This window comes from Orycteropus afer, unplaced genomic scaffold (assembly GCF_000298275.1).
Source record: "Orycteropus afer afer isolate SDZICR_OR568_19922 unplaced genomic scaffold, OryAfe1.0 scaffold00003, whole genome shotgun sequence".
Classification (NCBI taxonomy): domain Eukaryota; kingdom Metazoa; phylum Chordata; class Mammalia; order Tubulidentata; family Orycteropodidae; genus Orycteropus; species Orycteropus afer.
This window is the reverse complement of record NW_006921590.1, coordinates 32,137,512-32,154,605: the sequence shown is the minus strand read 5'-3', so window position 1 is coordinate 32,154,605 and position 17,094 is coordinate 32,137,512. Positions and strand designations below refer to the sequence as shown.

General features: G+C 41.8%; 1 protein-coding gene across 1 annotated transcript in view; it reads right to left on the bottom strand.

Annotated features, from left to right (window-relative positions):
- The window catches only part of EPHB1 (EPH receptor B1), a 475,286-nt gene that overhangs the window by 66,633 nt on the left and 391,559 nt on the right, over positions 1–17,094 (bottom strand). Inside the window, exon 12 of the mRNA XM_042780351.1 lies at positions 4,298–4,513. Coding sequence (XP_042636285.1) covers positions 4,298–4,513 — 216 coding nt within the window. The remainder of the gene's footprint in view (positions 1–4,297; positions 4,514–17,094) is intronic.

The following is a 17,094-nucleotide window of genomic DNA, read 5'->3' as shown; positions in this document are numbered from 1 at the left end:
TGATGCTTTTGAGTTGTGGTGTTGGTGAAGAATGCTGAAAGTACCATGGACTGCTAAAAGAACTAACAAATCTGTCCTGGAGGAAGTGCAGCTGGAGTGCTCCTTGCAGGTGAGAATGGCTAGACTTTATCTCACCTACTTTGGTCATGTTGTCAGAAGGGACCATTCCGTAGAGAAGAATGCCATGCTTGGTAAAGTGGAGGGTCAACGAAAAAGGGGAAGACCCTCAACAAGATAGATTGACATAATGGCTGCAGTGATGGGCTCAGATATAGGAGGTATTGTGAGGCTGGCACAGGACCGGGCGGTGTTTTGTTCTGTTGTACGTAAGGTCACTATGAATCAGAGACGATTTGACGACACAGAACAACAGCAATAAAATATAAAAATTGTGTAATTAGCTCATATAATTATTTAGGAATTTGGGGTCTTGTTATATTTCCTAAGGTGTGACAGAGTTCCAGTCAAAATCCAGATGTGTGGGTATGTGTGTATGCATTTTAGAACTGGAAAAAGTTATTTTAAACTGTATTTGAAAAAGAAATATTTGAGAATAGCCAAGAAAGCTTTTTTTTTTTTTTTTTTAAAGAAGACTAATGAAGGGTAACCAACCTTAGCCAGATAGTAAATATTTCACTAAAGCTATTTAATAAGAGCAGTATAGTTGGGCACAAAAATAAATACACACATGGAGCAGATTTCAAGTACATGCAAGAACTTAACACATGACAAAGGTAACATGTAATTCAGTGAAAAAATGAGTAATATATTTAATAAGTGGTGCTGTCATAATTATCTATAAACCTGGAAGAAAACAGGGTGAGAATATACTTCCTAAAACGTATGCAAAAATAAATTCTAGAACAGTCCTCAGTGTCTAGCAACACGAGAATGGATAAGTAAACAATGGTTTACAATGTTGTTGTTGTTATGTGCCGTTGAGTCAGACCTGACTCGTAGCAACCCCTCCTTGGGTTTCCAAGGCAGTATCACTATGGAAGTAGATTGCCCATCTTCCTTCCGAGGAGTGGCTGTTAAGTTCGAACCGCCAGCCTTCTGGTTAGCAGTCAAGTGCCTTAGGCACTATGCCACCAGAGCTCCTAATGGAATATTATTTAGTCATAAACAGGAACAAATTATTGCTGTACACAACATGAATGGATCATACCTACATAATGCTGAGCAAAAGTAGCCAAACACAAAAGAACAGCCAGTGTATGATTCTACATACATGAAGTTCCAGAATAGGCAAAATGAATCTATGGTTGAAAAAAAATTAGAACATTGGTAGCCCCTGTGAGTGAGGTGGGGGTGGGAATTAACTAGGAAGGGACATGAAGGACTCTTGGTGTAATGGCAATGTTTTATATCTTGATGGGAGTTTGGGCTACATAGTTGTATGTATCTGTTAAAACTAGAAGATTTGTGCATCTCATTATATGTGAATTTTATCTTTAAAAAAGAACTGTCAACAATATTTAACTTTATTTAATGACACACATGTTAAAGTGTTTAGGAGTGATATGTACTGCTGTTGGCAACTTGGTGAATGTTTCCCTGTGTTCAACAATGATTAAAAAAAAAGATGGATTGATAATGAATGGATAAATGAAGAGTTTTGAAATAAACTAATTAAACAAAATATTTCGCTCGGAATGTAGGAGGTGAGCATATGGCTGTTCTCTGTAAAATTCTATCAACTTCTCCATATGTTTGAAATTGTTCATAAAAATAAATAAAATAAATAAATATCTAGATATAGGACAGGAAAAAATAAAAACAAAACAAAACAAAAAACCCTGACTACCACTGAGGTGATTCAAACTCATAGTAACCCCCATTGGGTTTCTAAGGCAGTAAAACTTTATGGAAGCAAACTGCCTCATCTTTCTTCTGCAGAGCAGCTGGTGGGTTCAAACCACTGACCTTTTGACTAGTTGTCAAATGCTTTCAGCGCTACCCCATCAGAGCTCCTTATAGGACAAAAAAGTCTAAATAAAAATAGTATAGGAAAATTTAAGAAACATTTTATATCTTTGGATTAAAGACAACTTAAAAAATAAATAAAAGGAAACCAAAGAAAATGCAGAAGGAAAGACAGATTAGGGAAAGACAGATAATTTTGATTGTATGAGTATTAACCACTTTTGCAAACCAAAGTATATCAAAACAATACTAAAAGAAGGGTAGATGGGGGAGGGGATACTAAATGTATCATATATGGCAGGCAAAGAGTTAAATCATTTTAAATTTCCTATAAATTTCCAAGAAACCAACAAACCACCCAATAGAAAAACAGGTAAAGATATATACAGTTAACAGAAGAAGAAACATAAATCCCAGTAACTGTATGAAAAGTCACTAATAACCCCAGCAGTCAGCTGGAAATGTAAATGAAAGCGTAATGAGATACTATTTTTCATCCTTGGTTTGGCAAACTTTTAAAGATTGATCACATCCAGTGCTGGTGAGGGTGCTAGATAAAAAAAAAAAAAAAAAAACAAAAAAAAACAGGCATCCTTACACTCCTGGTGGAGTGTGACTGTTCACAAACTTTCAGAACAGTAATCTGGCAATAAAAATGTCTAGGACAGACATAAGATGCAGAATAATGGGTACAGTATGAGCCCACAATTACAAAACAAAAATTTTCAAACTTTTGAAGGAGGAGAAAAGTGTGGGAGGACTCATACTTAACTATTGAAATTGCTGCTTCAGGGCAGGGGCTGGCAAATTAGGGCCTGTGGGCCAAATCTAGCTGGCCATCAACTCCTTCATAGCCCCTGAGGTAAGAATAAGAGCTCTGGTGGCATAGTGCCTAAGGCATTTGACTGCTAACCAGATGACTGGCAGTTCAGCCACTTCTCGAAGGAAGGTTGGGCAATCTACTTCCATAGTGATACCGCCTCAAAAACCCAAGGAGAGGTCACTATTGAGTCAGATCTGACATGACAGTAGTGAGTTTTTTTTCTTTTTCTTTTTCCTTTTTTTAAGCTAAGAATAGCTTTTATCCTTTTAAGTGATTATAGAAGTATCTACATAATATCCTGACTTTTGCTTCTTGGCTAGAAAAGCCTAAAATATTTACTATCTTCCCCTTTAAGAGAAAGTTTCCTGACCCCTGCCTCAGGGGGACTATAATTTATTATTTTCCTTCTACTTCTCTGTATTGTTTTGGTTTTAATAATATTCATGTACTGCTTCTGCAGGTTTAAAGAAGATAGGTAGGTAGGTAGGTAGGCAGATCAATTACTTTGGATGCTGTTAGCAATGGAGGTGATGAGACACTGGTAACCAGGGAGAGCCATTAGGAGGCTCCTGCAAAGGTCTAGGTGAGACAAAACCAAAAAGCCCACTGCCATTGAGTCAGTTATGACTCAGAGCGACCCCCAGTGGGTTTCCAAGGCAGTAAAACTTTATGGAAGCAGATTGCCTCATCTTCCTCCCAAGAAGGGACTGGTGAGTTTGAACTGCCAACCTTCTTGTTAGCAGTCAAATGCCTTAGGCACTGTGCCACCAGCGAGATAGCAACAAAGTGATAGACTTTACAGGACATGGAATCTAGGTGTTGCTGAGGGATTGAACATGGGTGGTGAGGAACAGAGAGAAATAAAAAAATGATTTTCTGATCTCAGTTACAAGTTGAGTGACAACTACTGAAATGGAGAGACTGGGGAGAGGAAACTAGAGTAAATCAAGAGTCTATTTGGACCTGCTAAGTCTGAGGAGTTAGTGAAAGTACTAAGTGGAATTATGTGAAGGAAGAAGTGGACATAGACTATTAGAGCACTTAGGGTGGTAAGGGAAGGTTGAGCAGAAAATAGAAATGTAGAAATAATCATCAAGTAGATGGCACTTTAAAACAATCTGGGTACAATATAGAGGGGGGAGAGGAAGACTTCTAAGAGTCTTCCTCGAAGCACAATATCCAACCCAAGTGGGGACAAAAGTTCTGAAGTGTGTCTGCAGCCTGCTGCCTGAGGGCAGTTGTCTCTGCTGCTACTAACTCTAGATTCCCCCAAATCATCTTTTCCAAGATTTCCTCTGCCCACTGGCCAAGGAACACCACAGCTTCTCAGTAGACACTGACCTCTCCTCCCGCCAAACTGCTTGCCTGGACAAACAGCCACTATTCTTCCTCATGGAAGGATGGTCCTTCTGACATCTGGTTTACCCAGTGGAATAATGGGTCCAAGTTCCAATCCTTTCCTGCCTGCTCTGCCACAGGTCCCCAGCCATTTGAAACCACATTTTACCCATGTCACTTTTTTATCTGAGAATACCAAGAAGGACTCACCAAGGAGCTGGTGTAGGTAGGATCCGAGGTGTCATCCTGGAGGTAGCGGGAAAGGCCAAAGTCAGACACCTTGCACACCAGGTTACTGTTGACCAGAATGTTCCTAGCAGCCAGGTCCCGGTGCACATAATTCATCTCAGCCAAGTACTTCATGCCAGCAGCAATGCCCCTCAGCATACCCACCAGCTGGATCACTGTGAACTGCCCGTCATTTTGCTGTGATAAGAAACAAAGGGCATCAAGATCAAAAAGGGTTTCCATCAGTGGTTAAACAGAAGCAAAGGTACTATATATAGACTTGCCACTTGTCAGCCTCTCTAAGAGCCAGGCCAAGCCTCTCAATGCCCCCCTCCTCCCTTTCCTATTCCCATCATCATCCCTCTCCTTGAATGCTCTGCTCTCTTCTCTTTGCCAAGCCCTGTCAATTTCATCTCCAAATTACATCTCAAACCCATCCACTCCTCTCCATCTCCACTGCCACCATTCTAAGCAAGTCATTGTCATCAATCACCTGTAACAGCCTCCCTGCATTTGACCCCTACAATCCATTCTCTACAAGGCAACCAGAGTAATCTTTTTAAAACATAAATCAGGTTATGTCACTCCCTAGCTTAAAACTTTTTAATAGCCTCCCACTGCATTAAGGAAAATCTCCAAAGTCCTTAGCATGGCCCACAAGACTCCCATTGAGTCAGGAATTGCCTCTCTCCTTATGTCATTGTACCCCTCACTCCTAGGCTAAAGCCACTGATGATTTTTCAATTCTTTCCCAAGCCAAGATCTTCCTGCTTCCGGACTCTTACACATGCTATTCCCTCTACCTGGAATGCTTTTTCCTCCCAGTTGACACCTACTTATTCTTTAGGTCTCAGCTTAAATTGTGCCTCCTCAAAGAGGCCGTCTCTGTAACTGCTCCCTTTCCTAAATATAATTGCTATTGTTAGCTGCTGTTGAGTTGGCCTCTGACTCATGGTAACCCCATGCACAAGGGGACTGAACCATTTTGAACCATAGGATTTTCACTAGCTGATTTTCTGGCAGTAGATCATCAGACCTTTCTTCCTGGTCCATCTTAGCTTGGAAGCTTTGCTGAAACTTGTTCAGCATTCACTGACAGACGAGTGGTCACTGCACTTGAGGTACAGCCAGGACTTCAGCCTGGGTCTCTTGCACGGAAGGCAAAAATTCTACCACTGAACTATCACTGTCCCACCCATTTATAATTAGCACCTTTTTACTACTCAATTTCAGCATATGCACTTATGTTTCTCTTTAGAACACATCACAAATTTTAATTGTGTGTGTGTGTGTGTGTTGTGCCTTTTCTGCTTGACTCTAAGCACTTTGATGACAAGAACTTTGTCTCTTATGGTCACCACAGTCATCTCCAGTGCTGGAGATTATAATGTAAATGTAGGGTATCTTCCTTGGATGATACCAGTGCTATCAGCCTTAACATAGGGATGCCCAGTGATGCCTACCTCCCACAATTACTAGGATTAGTGGTGCAAGAGAAGCCCATGGCACAGCATCTGGCCATGCAGACCCTCCTAGTGAATGAAGCCGCTGATGCTCCTCCTTATCCTGCCTCTCCCCAGTCACCACTGGGCTCATATTTTCTCAGGTGTATGCCTTCCCTCTGGCAAATGACAGTGGATGAGTCCACACCTCTTCCTGCCTGCCCAAAGATCTTGGGACTTGGCTCTGCACATACTGGTTAAATCAGTGTACCCTAAACCAAGCCTGCCAAGGACAGATTTCTCCACTTGGTGCAGCCCCAGCTGCTCCCCAAAGGGCTGTGTGTGCTGTTCTGTAAATAGAGTACAGCCCAGGTATAAAAATACTCTGACTGGAGGAGAGATGCTGCACATTATAGGGTTTAGTCTAACTACTACTGAACACAGGCACTGAGCAAGCTGGCCATACTGTCCTCAGGTGAAATGCAGTAACCATCAGCAGTGTGAGGGGCTCCCATTTATTGAGCACCCACTGTATGCTAGGTGTTATACAATGCATTCCATACAATATCACTGAAATATGTGTGAAACACCCAATTTATATTTGTGTTAAGGAAAATCTACAAACTCCTTAGCATGACCCACAAGAACCTCATGAGATCAGCAACTGCCTCATCAAATGTCATCATGGCACCATACCCCTTACTCCTAGGCTAAAGCCACAGATGACCTTTACATGCAAAAATGCAAAAATATTGTCTACATAAATATAAGTAATGAAAAATAAAACACCTGCCATAAAAATACTCTGCTTATTAGAGAAAATCCGATATTTGAAAAGTCCACAATGATAACATTAATTGCCAGATGGCAAGCCTGAGTCTGTGTTTTGCCTCCTGTTCAAGTGAAGGAGAGAACAAACTGACACTGACACCCCTACCAGAGGGAGAGTCCACAAATATCCAGGGTTTGACACATCCCAAGTTCTACTCTATTTCTAACTCAAACGTTAACTGTCCCTTCCCCATTGTCTCAGGATGCGTTATCTGCAACACTCCTTTTTTTTTTTTTTTCTCTCCTAACCGGCTCCTCCCAAAAAAGTGCAGAGCTGCTTTCTGGAAACTCTCCCTGGTTCTGAGCACATGTTGCCCATCTGTGAGAGCTGGATGTGCAGTGAGTGATGCGAATCCTCCTTCTCACTAATGAACTTCAATCAACACCTTCTCAAGAAGTTACCCAGGCTTTGCTAGCACCATTAATTTCCTCCAAGTAAGTCTCTGGGGATTCACCTCCCTGGAAAGTTGTCATGTTACTTGTGTATTTTATAAAAATGTATCTCAGCCTCAAGTCACACTAGTTGTATTTTTTTTCAATTCAGTATGCTACTTCCTCTCTGCAAGTGTAGACACATGTGATTAAAAATGAATGTGTCCCTAAAGAAGCTGACTTGTAAATACATTTTGGGGAGGGCACTGGTGGTGGCTCCAAATAGCTTTGAGAAGGAGTGATGCTGAAAGCTTATGCATCAATGTGTCTACACTTCTGCCTAAGTCAGTTAAGTGTTCTTAACCAAAAGAGTTACTGTCAGGTTGATGCTGACTCATGGTGACCCCATGTGTGTCAGAGTACAACTGTGCTACACAGGGTTGGTTGTTGTTGTTATGTGCTGTCGAGTCGGCCCCGACTCATAGCGACCCCTCCTTGGGTTTCCGAGGCAGTATCACTACGGAAGTAGGATTGCCCAACCTTCCTTCCGAGGAGTGGCTGGTGTTTCGTTCTGCTGTGCATGGGGTCGCTATGAGTCGGAAACGACTCGACGGCACTTAACAACAACAACAACAACACAGGGTTGTCAAAGGCTGATATTTGGAACTAGATCACCATGCCTTTCTTTTAGATGCCTCTGGGTGAACTTGGTTATCAGCCAAGCACATTAGCCATTTGTACCACCTCAGCTCACTGCCATCAAGTTGGATCTGACTCATAGTGGCTCCTAAATCTTCATAGAGCATCTTTATTATCTCAGTTGTTTTAAAACTTGTATCAGTCATACTTATAGTTTCTAAGCAGCTCTGGTGGTGTGATGGTGAACCATTTGGCTGTTAACCAAATGGTCAGTGGTTCAAACCTACCAGCTGCTCCACATAAGGAAGATGATATAGTCTGCTTCCATAAAAATTTACTGCCTTGGAAACCCAATGGGGGTTGCTATAAGTCTGAATCACCTTGATAGCAGTGAGTTTGGGTTGTTTTGGTTTATAGTTTCTGGAGTCATTAAAGGCCAATAAATGGTTAAAAGTCCAGACTTTGGAGCCAGGCAGACCTGGTTTGGATTCAGACTTTGCTATGTGACTTTGTATAAGTTATTTAAGTTCCAGAGGAGTGATTTCTATGTCTGTAAAATAAGAATATATATTGTCCATCCTTCATAGGGTTTCAGTGAGGTTTACATGAGATGATACATGTGAAAGGGCTTAGGTCAATGTCCCAGGTATACTAAGCCAGGAGCAATGATCGCTGTATTATCAACAGGGCTACATTGTTTCACAGATCAGCTCTCTCACATATTCCAGATGCATAGTGAAGAAAGACTGAGCGAGAACACCTGGGGGCAGCACTGCAGGCTTCTTATGACTTCCTGGAGATAACTGCCATTGGAGGACACAGTGCCTTCTGAACTCAATAAGTCATCATCTATACCCGTCCCCTGAATTGTAGTAGTGGAAGACTGGGCCTAACGATGCAGGCTTCAAGTTTGGATCAATTAATCAACAAACATTGATTTCTTCCATTATTTGACTTTTGAATGGCAAGTCGTACTTCACAGAACATGTTTTGATCCTTAAAAACAGTCCTGACAGTAGGCAAGGCCGGCAATAGTATATTGTATTCACAGACAAGATAAAGGAGGTCCAGAAAGTTTAAGTGATAAGCCTTAAATCAGCCTGTGTGGTTTTGAATTATAACAAGAATCTAAGTCTGAAATGGCACATTGCTTCTCCACTGCCATTCCATCTCTGATCAATTGGTAATGGCTGCCTCAAATGTTATGTGGAGAAGAAAGCTGTGTTCAAGCTTTGCAGGAAAAAAAAAAGCGTTGATTGATTAATGATGTCTGCCATGGCCAAAACAATAGAAAGTAGAGGAATGTGTCTTTTAACTCCTCTCCAGTGACTTTTTCATTGAAATATGATGACCCTGAAATGGGCAATACATTTTCTTTAGATCTGCAGGGGGACTACATATCTTGATAAGATAGGATCATGCCCACTGAGTTCATAATCTCTGGTAGCGTAGTGCCTAAGGCACTTGACTGCTAACCAGAAGGCTGGCAGTTCAAATCCACTAGCCACTCCTTGGAAGGAAGATGGGGCAATCTACTTCTGTAGTGACACTACCTCAGAAACCCAAGGAGGGGTAGCTATGAGTCGGGTCTGACTGGACAGCACACAACAACAACAACAAGATTTTTTAATATGCTCAACTGTTTTCTTTAAAACAATTTGTAAAGAGTGTCATTTAAAATTTAATTTAATTTTAGAAAAAGTATATATAACAAAGACACACCATTACAACAATTTCTATATGCTAACCAACTGGAATAAATTGATATTCTTGCCCATTTGAAAGAAAGGTGATCAAACAGAATGCAGAAATTATGAAATACCATTAATATCACATGCAAGTCAAATTATGCAGAAAATTGAAAAATGGTTGCATCAGTAAGTCAACAGGGAATTGCCAGAAATTAAAGCTAGATTCAGAAGAAGATGTGGAATGAGGGATATCATTGCTGATGTGAGACAGATAATGGATGTCTTGGCTGAAAGCAGAGAATACCAGAAAGATGTTTACCTGTGTTTTATTAACTAGGCAAAGACATTTGACTGAATGGATCATAACAAATTACGGGTAATACTGCAAAGAAAGGGAATTTCAGAACAACACTTAATTGTCCTCATGCAGAACCTGTACATAGATCAAGAGAGTTGTTTGAACAGAACAAGGGGACAGTGCATGGTTTAAAATCAAGAAAGGTGTGTGTCAGGGTTGTATCCTTTCACCATACTTATTCAAGTTGTATGCTGTGCAACTAATCCTAGAAGCTGGACTATACGAATTAGAATGTAGCATCAGAATTGGAGGAAGACTCACTAACAACCTGCAGTATGTAGATGACATAACCTTGCTTGCTGAAAGTGAACAGGACTTGAAGCACTTACTGATAAAGATCAAAGAGACTACAGCCTATCACACGTCAACATCAAGAAAACAAAAATCCTCACATGTTGGACCAATAAGTATCATTATGATAAATGGAGAAAAGATCAAAGTTTTCAAATATTTCATTTTGCTTGGGTCCACAATCAACAACCATGGAAGCAGCAGTCAAAAAAAATCAAACGAAGTATTGCATTGGACAAGTCTGCTGAAAAATAACTTTAAAAAGTATTAAAAGCAAAGATAGGACCCAAGTTACGCTTGATACAAGCCATGGTATTTTCAACCACCTCATATGCATGTGAAAGCTGGACAATGAGTAAGTAAGACCAAAGAAGAATTGATGCATTTGAATTATGGTGTTGGTGAAGAATGTTGAATGTGGACTGCCAGAAGAAAAAATGAATCTCTCTTGGAAGAAGAATAGCCAGAATGCTCTTTAGAAGAGGATAGTGAGACTTCATCTCACGTACTTTGGACATATTATCAGGAGGGACCAGCCCCTGGAGAAGGACATTATGCTTGGCAAAGTAGAGTGTCAGAGAAAAAGAAGAAGACATGCAACAGATGGATTGACATAGTGGCTGCAATAATGGGCTCAAATATAGCAACGATTGTGAGGATGGTACGAGCAGTGTTTTGTTCTTTTGTACACAGGGTCACCATGAGTTGGAACCAACTCCATGACTTCTAACAACAACACAATTCAGGGACATTGGTTAAATTCTTCAAGTTGTGCTACCATTTTTGCTATCCTTTTCCACATTATTCCATCACAATTATCTGTTCAACTATTTTATGCTCAGTTCATTGGTATAACACCCCAACAAGATCTTCCAGAAATATGAACTTAGGCATATAGAGATAAACAAGGCAGAAGAAACTCCAGATTTCTTGATGACTTTGGGGTCTTCTATGGGTCCTTAAAACTTCCCCAGACTTCTGTTAAGCACATGGTGAAAATACAACACACATCAGAAGAAATACAGGTGAGTGAAGTTATGTGATTTAAACTTCCTTCCCTTCATGAAATGCTTTCTGCTGAAATTGCTTTTCTGCAAATGCATTGGAGCCACTTGCTGGCCCTTACATTAGACAGGAAGGATTTAGGTATTTCAACTTTCACTGACAAATACACTTGAGGAAATGAAATCTTTATTTGATTTGTTTGAAGAGAATGAATCATAGATTTTTTTTTTTTTTTTTTAAACTGAAAGAGCCCTTTCAAGATCATCCAGCTCAATGCCTATAGTTTATAGATGGGAAATTGAGTTAACAGATTTGCTCAAAGCCACAAGGTGACTCAGAGCAGAGTCCAACGTAGAACTTTAGTCTTAGGACTTCCAATCTGGTGCTTTTTTTCTAACATCTGGGTTGCTGCCCTCTAGCTCCAGCCCATGAATGAGCTTCCCTGTTGGACATTGGAGATGAGAAATATCCCTGCTTGGTTTTACTCGGTGACTTCCAAGAGTCTTCCAGTTATGGCCATCTGCAAGTGGACCACCAGTCGACCACAAGAAAGCATTATGGAGTGCATTGACCCTCTTAGCTAAGCCATGGGACATAGATCAGGGATTGAGGATTCACTCAGGAATTGTTCCTAAGATTATGGAAGAATGACCATATGGAATCCTTTGGATTTCAGTGCCAAGGAGTAAATGTTTAATTATGGATTTGTATGCTATGTAATCCATGGGAGAACCAACAAAAAAAATGATAATGATAAAACTACTGAATGTATAGTTAAAGGAAATCACGTTTCTAATCTCTCTAGAATATGAGGGATTCTGGGGTCTGAAATGGAAGAGTTACAGTGAGTAGACAAGAGTGCAGTGAGAAGTCATGCTCAATTTGCTGATAGTATCCTGATGCCCAGAGCCTCTTGGATGCTGACCCAGAGCTGGACCGGTGGCCACTCTCCAAACATGATACATGCAGCACAAAGGGATGAGTTGAGGGGATGAAGCAGTTATGTAAATTGTGGACTAACCCTCTGTCTTTCTTCTCTGAATGGTGATCCTAAAATTATCTTTCTTCCCAGAAGATGGACCCTGTAGAACTGAACTGATGACCTACTTTTCGATTTTATCAACCAGCAGATACATCAATTAATGTTGCTGTGCTTCAGGGTTTGGTAGTAAGGCTAAAATTAGATTTATAGATTACCTGCCTCCATGCTGTGCAAGGAGTCAGAAATGCTTTATTTCCCCTAGCTCCTCCTGGTTCTGCCTACTCCTGCCTCTCCCTTCTTGCCATCCATTCTCCCATTTTCCTACACTCCAGTCTTGGAAAGCTGGGCCTCATCATCATGAAAAACTCTGGTGTCCAACAAGCTTCTGCATCCTGGGCCCCAAATGGGAATAGTTCCTATGAGGAGCAATGAGTGGTATAGGGCTTTGATTTTCCACAGGCTCCTGAGAATGAATCTCTCTGTCCCCTGCATGTTCCGCGAGAGAGTCTAATCACAGACCCCAAATCACGTTGTGGCTTTCTGTGAAGTACAGTCAGGTGACCTGCAGGAAATAAATGACTCCTGAAAGGATCTTGAGATCTTGAGGCTGGTTCTAAAAAAAAACTTGTTCTCCTAGCATTACCTTTCTATTCCTTTTTGTTTGACTATCTTCCTGAGATCTCTGATCAGGAATGAATGTCCCCAGGAAAGCATGGTCCATGCCTTGCTTTGAAATTATAGATGTGGTTCCAGGGACAGTGTGCACAAGATCCTGTGCATGTGCAATGACTAGAGCTCTCCTGCCATTCCCTAACACTTGTTCCAGAAATAGTTGTTTATGTTAATCATGCAACCAGCATTTGCCATGGGTTCCCTGTGCTATGTTATGATCCATAGGATTTTTCATGTTGGTGAAATAGAGGGCCTATGAAAATGAGGGAAACCCTCAATGAGATCAATTGACACAATAGCTGCAACACTGGGCTCAAATATACTAATAATCATAAAGATGGTGCAACAATTAGTTCTATCACACATGAGGTCCTTAAGAGTCAGAGTTGACTCAATGATAACTAACGACAATCCTGTCTTAGGTAATGGGCCTTTAAAACACAATCCGATATAACCCATAACCTTAAGAAGGCTGTGCAAGGGTAGTTTCAGGCTTCAGAACCCCATAATCTACATCAGTTGCCCCTCTCCCCCTAAAACCACAAGTGCCTATTGATATATGTGATACAAAAAATGTGTGCTTGCCCTGCAAACTTCAGTACTGTGCAAATGCAGCTTCTAGACGAGTCTCCCAGATTGCCTTTCCCATTGTAGCCCCTAAAGTTGTGCTTCTGAGCTCAGGAGTTACCACACAGCTGCTGAGGGATTACCAAATAGCCTTTTTAGACTTTTGTGCATGTTTCTTTTAAGAGCTGTGGTGGTGTAGTGCCTAAGGCATTTGACTACTAACCAGAAGGTTAGTGGTTCAAACCCACCAGCCACTCCCTGGAAGGAAGATTGGGCAATCTAGTTCTGTAGAGATACTGCCTTGACTTGAGGATAGTGAGTAAGCATGTTTCTTTGTACATTCAGCCTACCAATTTAGTCCTGCACCTGACTGGCAAATTCCTCATTATCCAATATCAGATGACCTGCTCCTTCCTCTCTGAAGCTTTTCCTGACTTCCCCGGGAAGATTTAAGTTTTTCTTTACTTATGATACCTTTGTCCCCCACTCATGGAAACAAAAAAGTATCATATAGTCAGATGACTGCTAGAGGCTTTGTGCACTGAGGTCCCTGGGAGCAGACTAAATTCTCTAAGATGATGTGGTAGTTAAGTTGTGTGTCAACTTGGCTGGGCCTGGTTTTGAGTGGCTGGACAGCTGAGTGTAGTTACTCCCCATGATGAGACTGGTAATCAACTCCATGGTGGAATCTGCAGTGAGCAGCTGAATAGCTGCCTTAGGGATGTGGTCTCCTTCCAGTATATAAGGAGAAGCACTGAGAAAAGTCTCAGAGCTTTTTGGCACACTTAGACCCTGCATGTAGCTGAGTCTTTATTCAGCAGCCTGCCATATTTACGGATCTTGGGACTATTAATGGACTTGAATTAGTGGCGTGCTGTGTTGCTTGATAATTCTGGGACTGTGTCATTGTACTTGTCGGCCTTGGGTTTATCAGCCTCAGCAGCCAGCAGCTGCCTGTGTTAAGAGACACCTCTAGCTCCAGTGGGCTGGGAGCAAGAGGTAGAGCTAAAGTCCAAGGTCGGGGGGCTTTCACCCAGCCCCTAGACCTGGCACTTTGAACTCGCACTTCTAGCCTCTTAAACCATAAAAGAATAAATTTCTGTTTGTTGAAGCCATCCATTTGTGATATTTTTCTATTAGAGTGGTACTAGATGACCAAAACATATAGCTATAACAAGATCTCCCATTCCATATGTATAAGAGGATATTGCTGTTGTCTTATCAAAACATGGGGCCTGTCCCTCCCCTTGAGCCTGTGTTTATGGTGGAAGTATGCTACGTGACACTATGTCACAAGTGGTGATACAACTTCCCCTCTGTCCTCTTGGGATGTTTGTTCTTGGAATCCAGCTTTCTCTGAGGAATCTCAAGCAGGCCACATGGAGAGGTTCCAGCTGACAACCAACATGAACCGCCAGACATATGAGTGAGCAAGCCGTCAGATGATTCCAACCCACAGTCTTTGGGCTGCTGCAACTGATGACTCATTGAAAAGTGACAAGATGTCTTCACTGAGCCCTGCCCATGAGCAAAAATTCATGCATATCCATGAGCAAAATAATTGGATGTTTTTGTGTTCAGTCATCCCTAAGTCTTGAGATAACTTGTTATGTAGCATTAGAGTAATGGTTCTTTCATATCTATAGGCCCAGCAGCCAGCATAGGACCTGGCCAGAGCAGTCACCTCACAAAAGTTTGAGTGACTGATTTTGTATGAATAGTCCTCTGATCTGAAGCCACAACTGGTGTTTGGTAGCTTTGGTGATGTATGTAGCCTGCTGCTTGGTGTTACTCTGGAGTCCTTGCTCAAAAGGCTCTGCTCCAGTCCTTGATACTGTTCACTGGACCTTCTTCCCTGAGCCTTCCCTTTCTAGACAGCACCCTTTTGGCCATTCTCACTCACTTCTTGAGAGAGTGCTTTGTGGTACTCTATAGAAACAAAAGAAGCCCTTAAAGAAAATGGTGTGGCAGGGGCATCTGACCTTCACAAACTTCATGAGGGGGAAAGAAAATCAAGATCAACAGCCTAGTTGATTCCTATGAGTTGGAGGTCAGGTATACCTCCATCCTCCAACCTTTTTGTAATCTACTTACACAGTGATACTGCCACGGAAACCCAAGGAGGGGTCGCTATGAGTTGGATCCAACTCGACAGCAGTGAGTTTGGTTTTGGTTTTGGTCCAAACTTTTTACCAATTCTGACACCAGCCATACCTCCCATGGCACTTTATACTTCTCCGCTGGGTTCAATAATCCATTGCAATTGCCACACAAAATTCACAGACCATAGTCACAGTTATAGAGTTTATTAGGAAAGTAACAGGTTATAATTCAGGATCAAGAAAGACTTAGGATACATTTTTTTTTTTTTTTTTTTTATCAGGACAGCCCCTCCTCAGCCATGCCCAAAGGCAGGCCTCTCTCTGGCCCTTGGCCTCTTGCCCACTCAGCCTGGCCTCTGCTCTGCTCAGGCAAGTGTCACAAAGCTCTTTAGTTCTGCTGGTAAGTGCCCAGGGGCACCCTACCATCTAGTAAGCCTCAGCCTAAAGGCTCTCCCAGCCTTTGGTACCTTCCCAGCCCATGGTACCATCTCCTGTCAGTCCCCTGGTTCTGCTGCTGCAATTTCTCTGCCACTGCTCCTCACTGTCTCGTGCTGTCTCTAGTGTTTTTCTCTCTGTCTACAACATATAGGAAGTTCTCAGCGCAGGGACCTTGAGTCCAAAGGATACACTCTGCTCCCATCTCTTCTTCATAGTAGTAGTGAGGTCCCATCTTTCCACCTCTAGGGTAGTTTATTTTAAGTCTAGCTGGATGGCAAAACTGACCAATCCCCTTGTTAAGGTTCTTTACACTTATTTGCATGGTCCTACCCCCACAAGGGTACCATGCACTTTATTTGCACTGTTAGCAAGCTGTCCAATCCCTTTGGTAGGCCACAAGCACCTTATTTGCATAGTCCCACCTAATCATTTGGTGGGAATTATAAGACCATGCCAAGAAAGCCCATATAAAAGTGGTCCACTGCACTACAGGCTCCATTGAGGACATGGTTCAATTTGTGGCATGTTCTGACAGGGAGGGATCTCTTAAAGATCTTCCAGCCTTATGCCTTCAATATATCTCACCTCCACTGTGGGTTGGTTGAGTGCCACCATTATTTATCAACCCCAGCAAAGACTTATGAATGTTTGTAACACGGTATATGCCTTCCCTCCCAGAAGTGCATCCTCAAAGAGCAGCTTTCCCAAGTGTCAGAAAAGGGCAATCTAATTTATCTCTGAACTACAAACAAAAAGAGTTGGCTGTTAGTGTGGTTGTGCTGATTCAAAGGCAGAGAATGACCACTGGTGTCTGCCTGAGTCACAGGGGCCTATGTAGAAGCTGAAAGACTCTTCAATCTGTGTGATTTGTGCAGATGCCAACAGTCATTCTTTGTTTTATCTATTCATTTACATCTGTCAGTGTGTTGTACTGTGGTGGCTTCTGTGTTGCTATGATGATGGAAACTAAGCCACTGGTATTTCAAATACCAGTAGTGTCACCCATGGTGGACCTTCCAGACTAAGATAGACTAGGAAAAGGGGCTGGCAATCTCCTTTCAAAAATTAGCCATTAACACAATGGAATACTACACAACACTAAAGAACAATGATCTATAAAACACCGCATAATGTGGATGAACTTTGAGGACATTATACTGAGTTAAATATGTCAATCACAGAAGGACAAATATTGTATTAGTTCATTATTGGAAAAAGTCAAGGAAAGGTTTATATATGCAAGGAAACTTTCTTTTTTGGTTACTAGGGGTAGGACCTGACTACAGAGTAGCAGGCCGGAAGAGCAGGAGAAAGGGGATAAAAGCCTTGAACCCGGACAGAAGAGCAGTCAGCCCCAGGCTTACAGGTGAGGAGAGACAACGCAGGGAC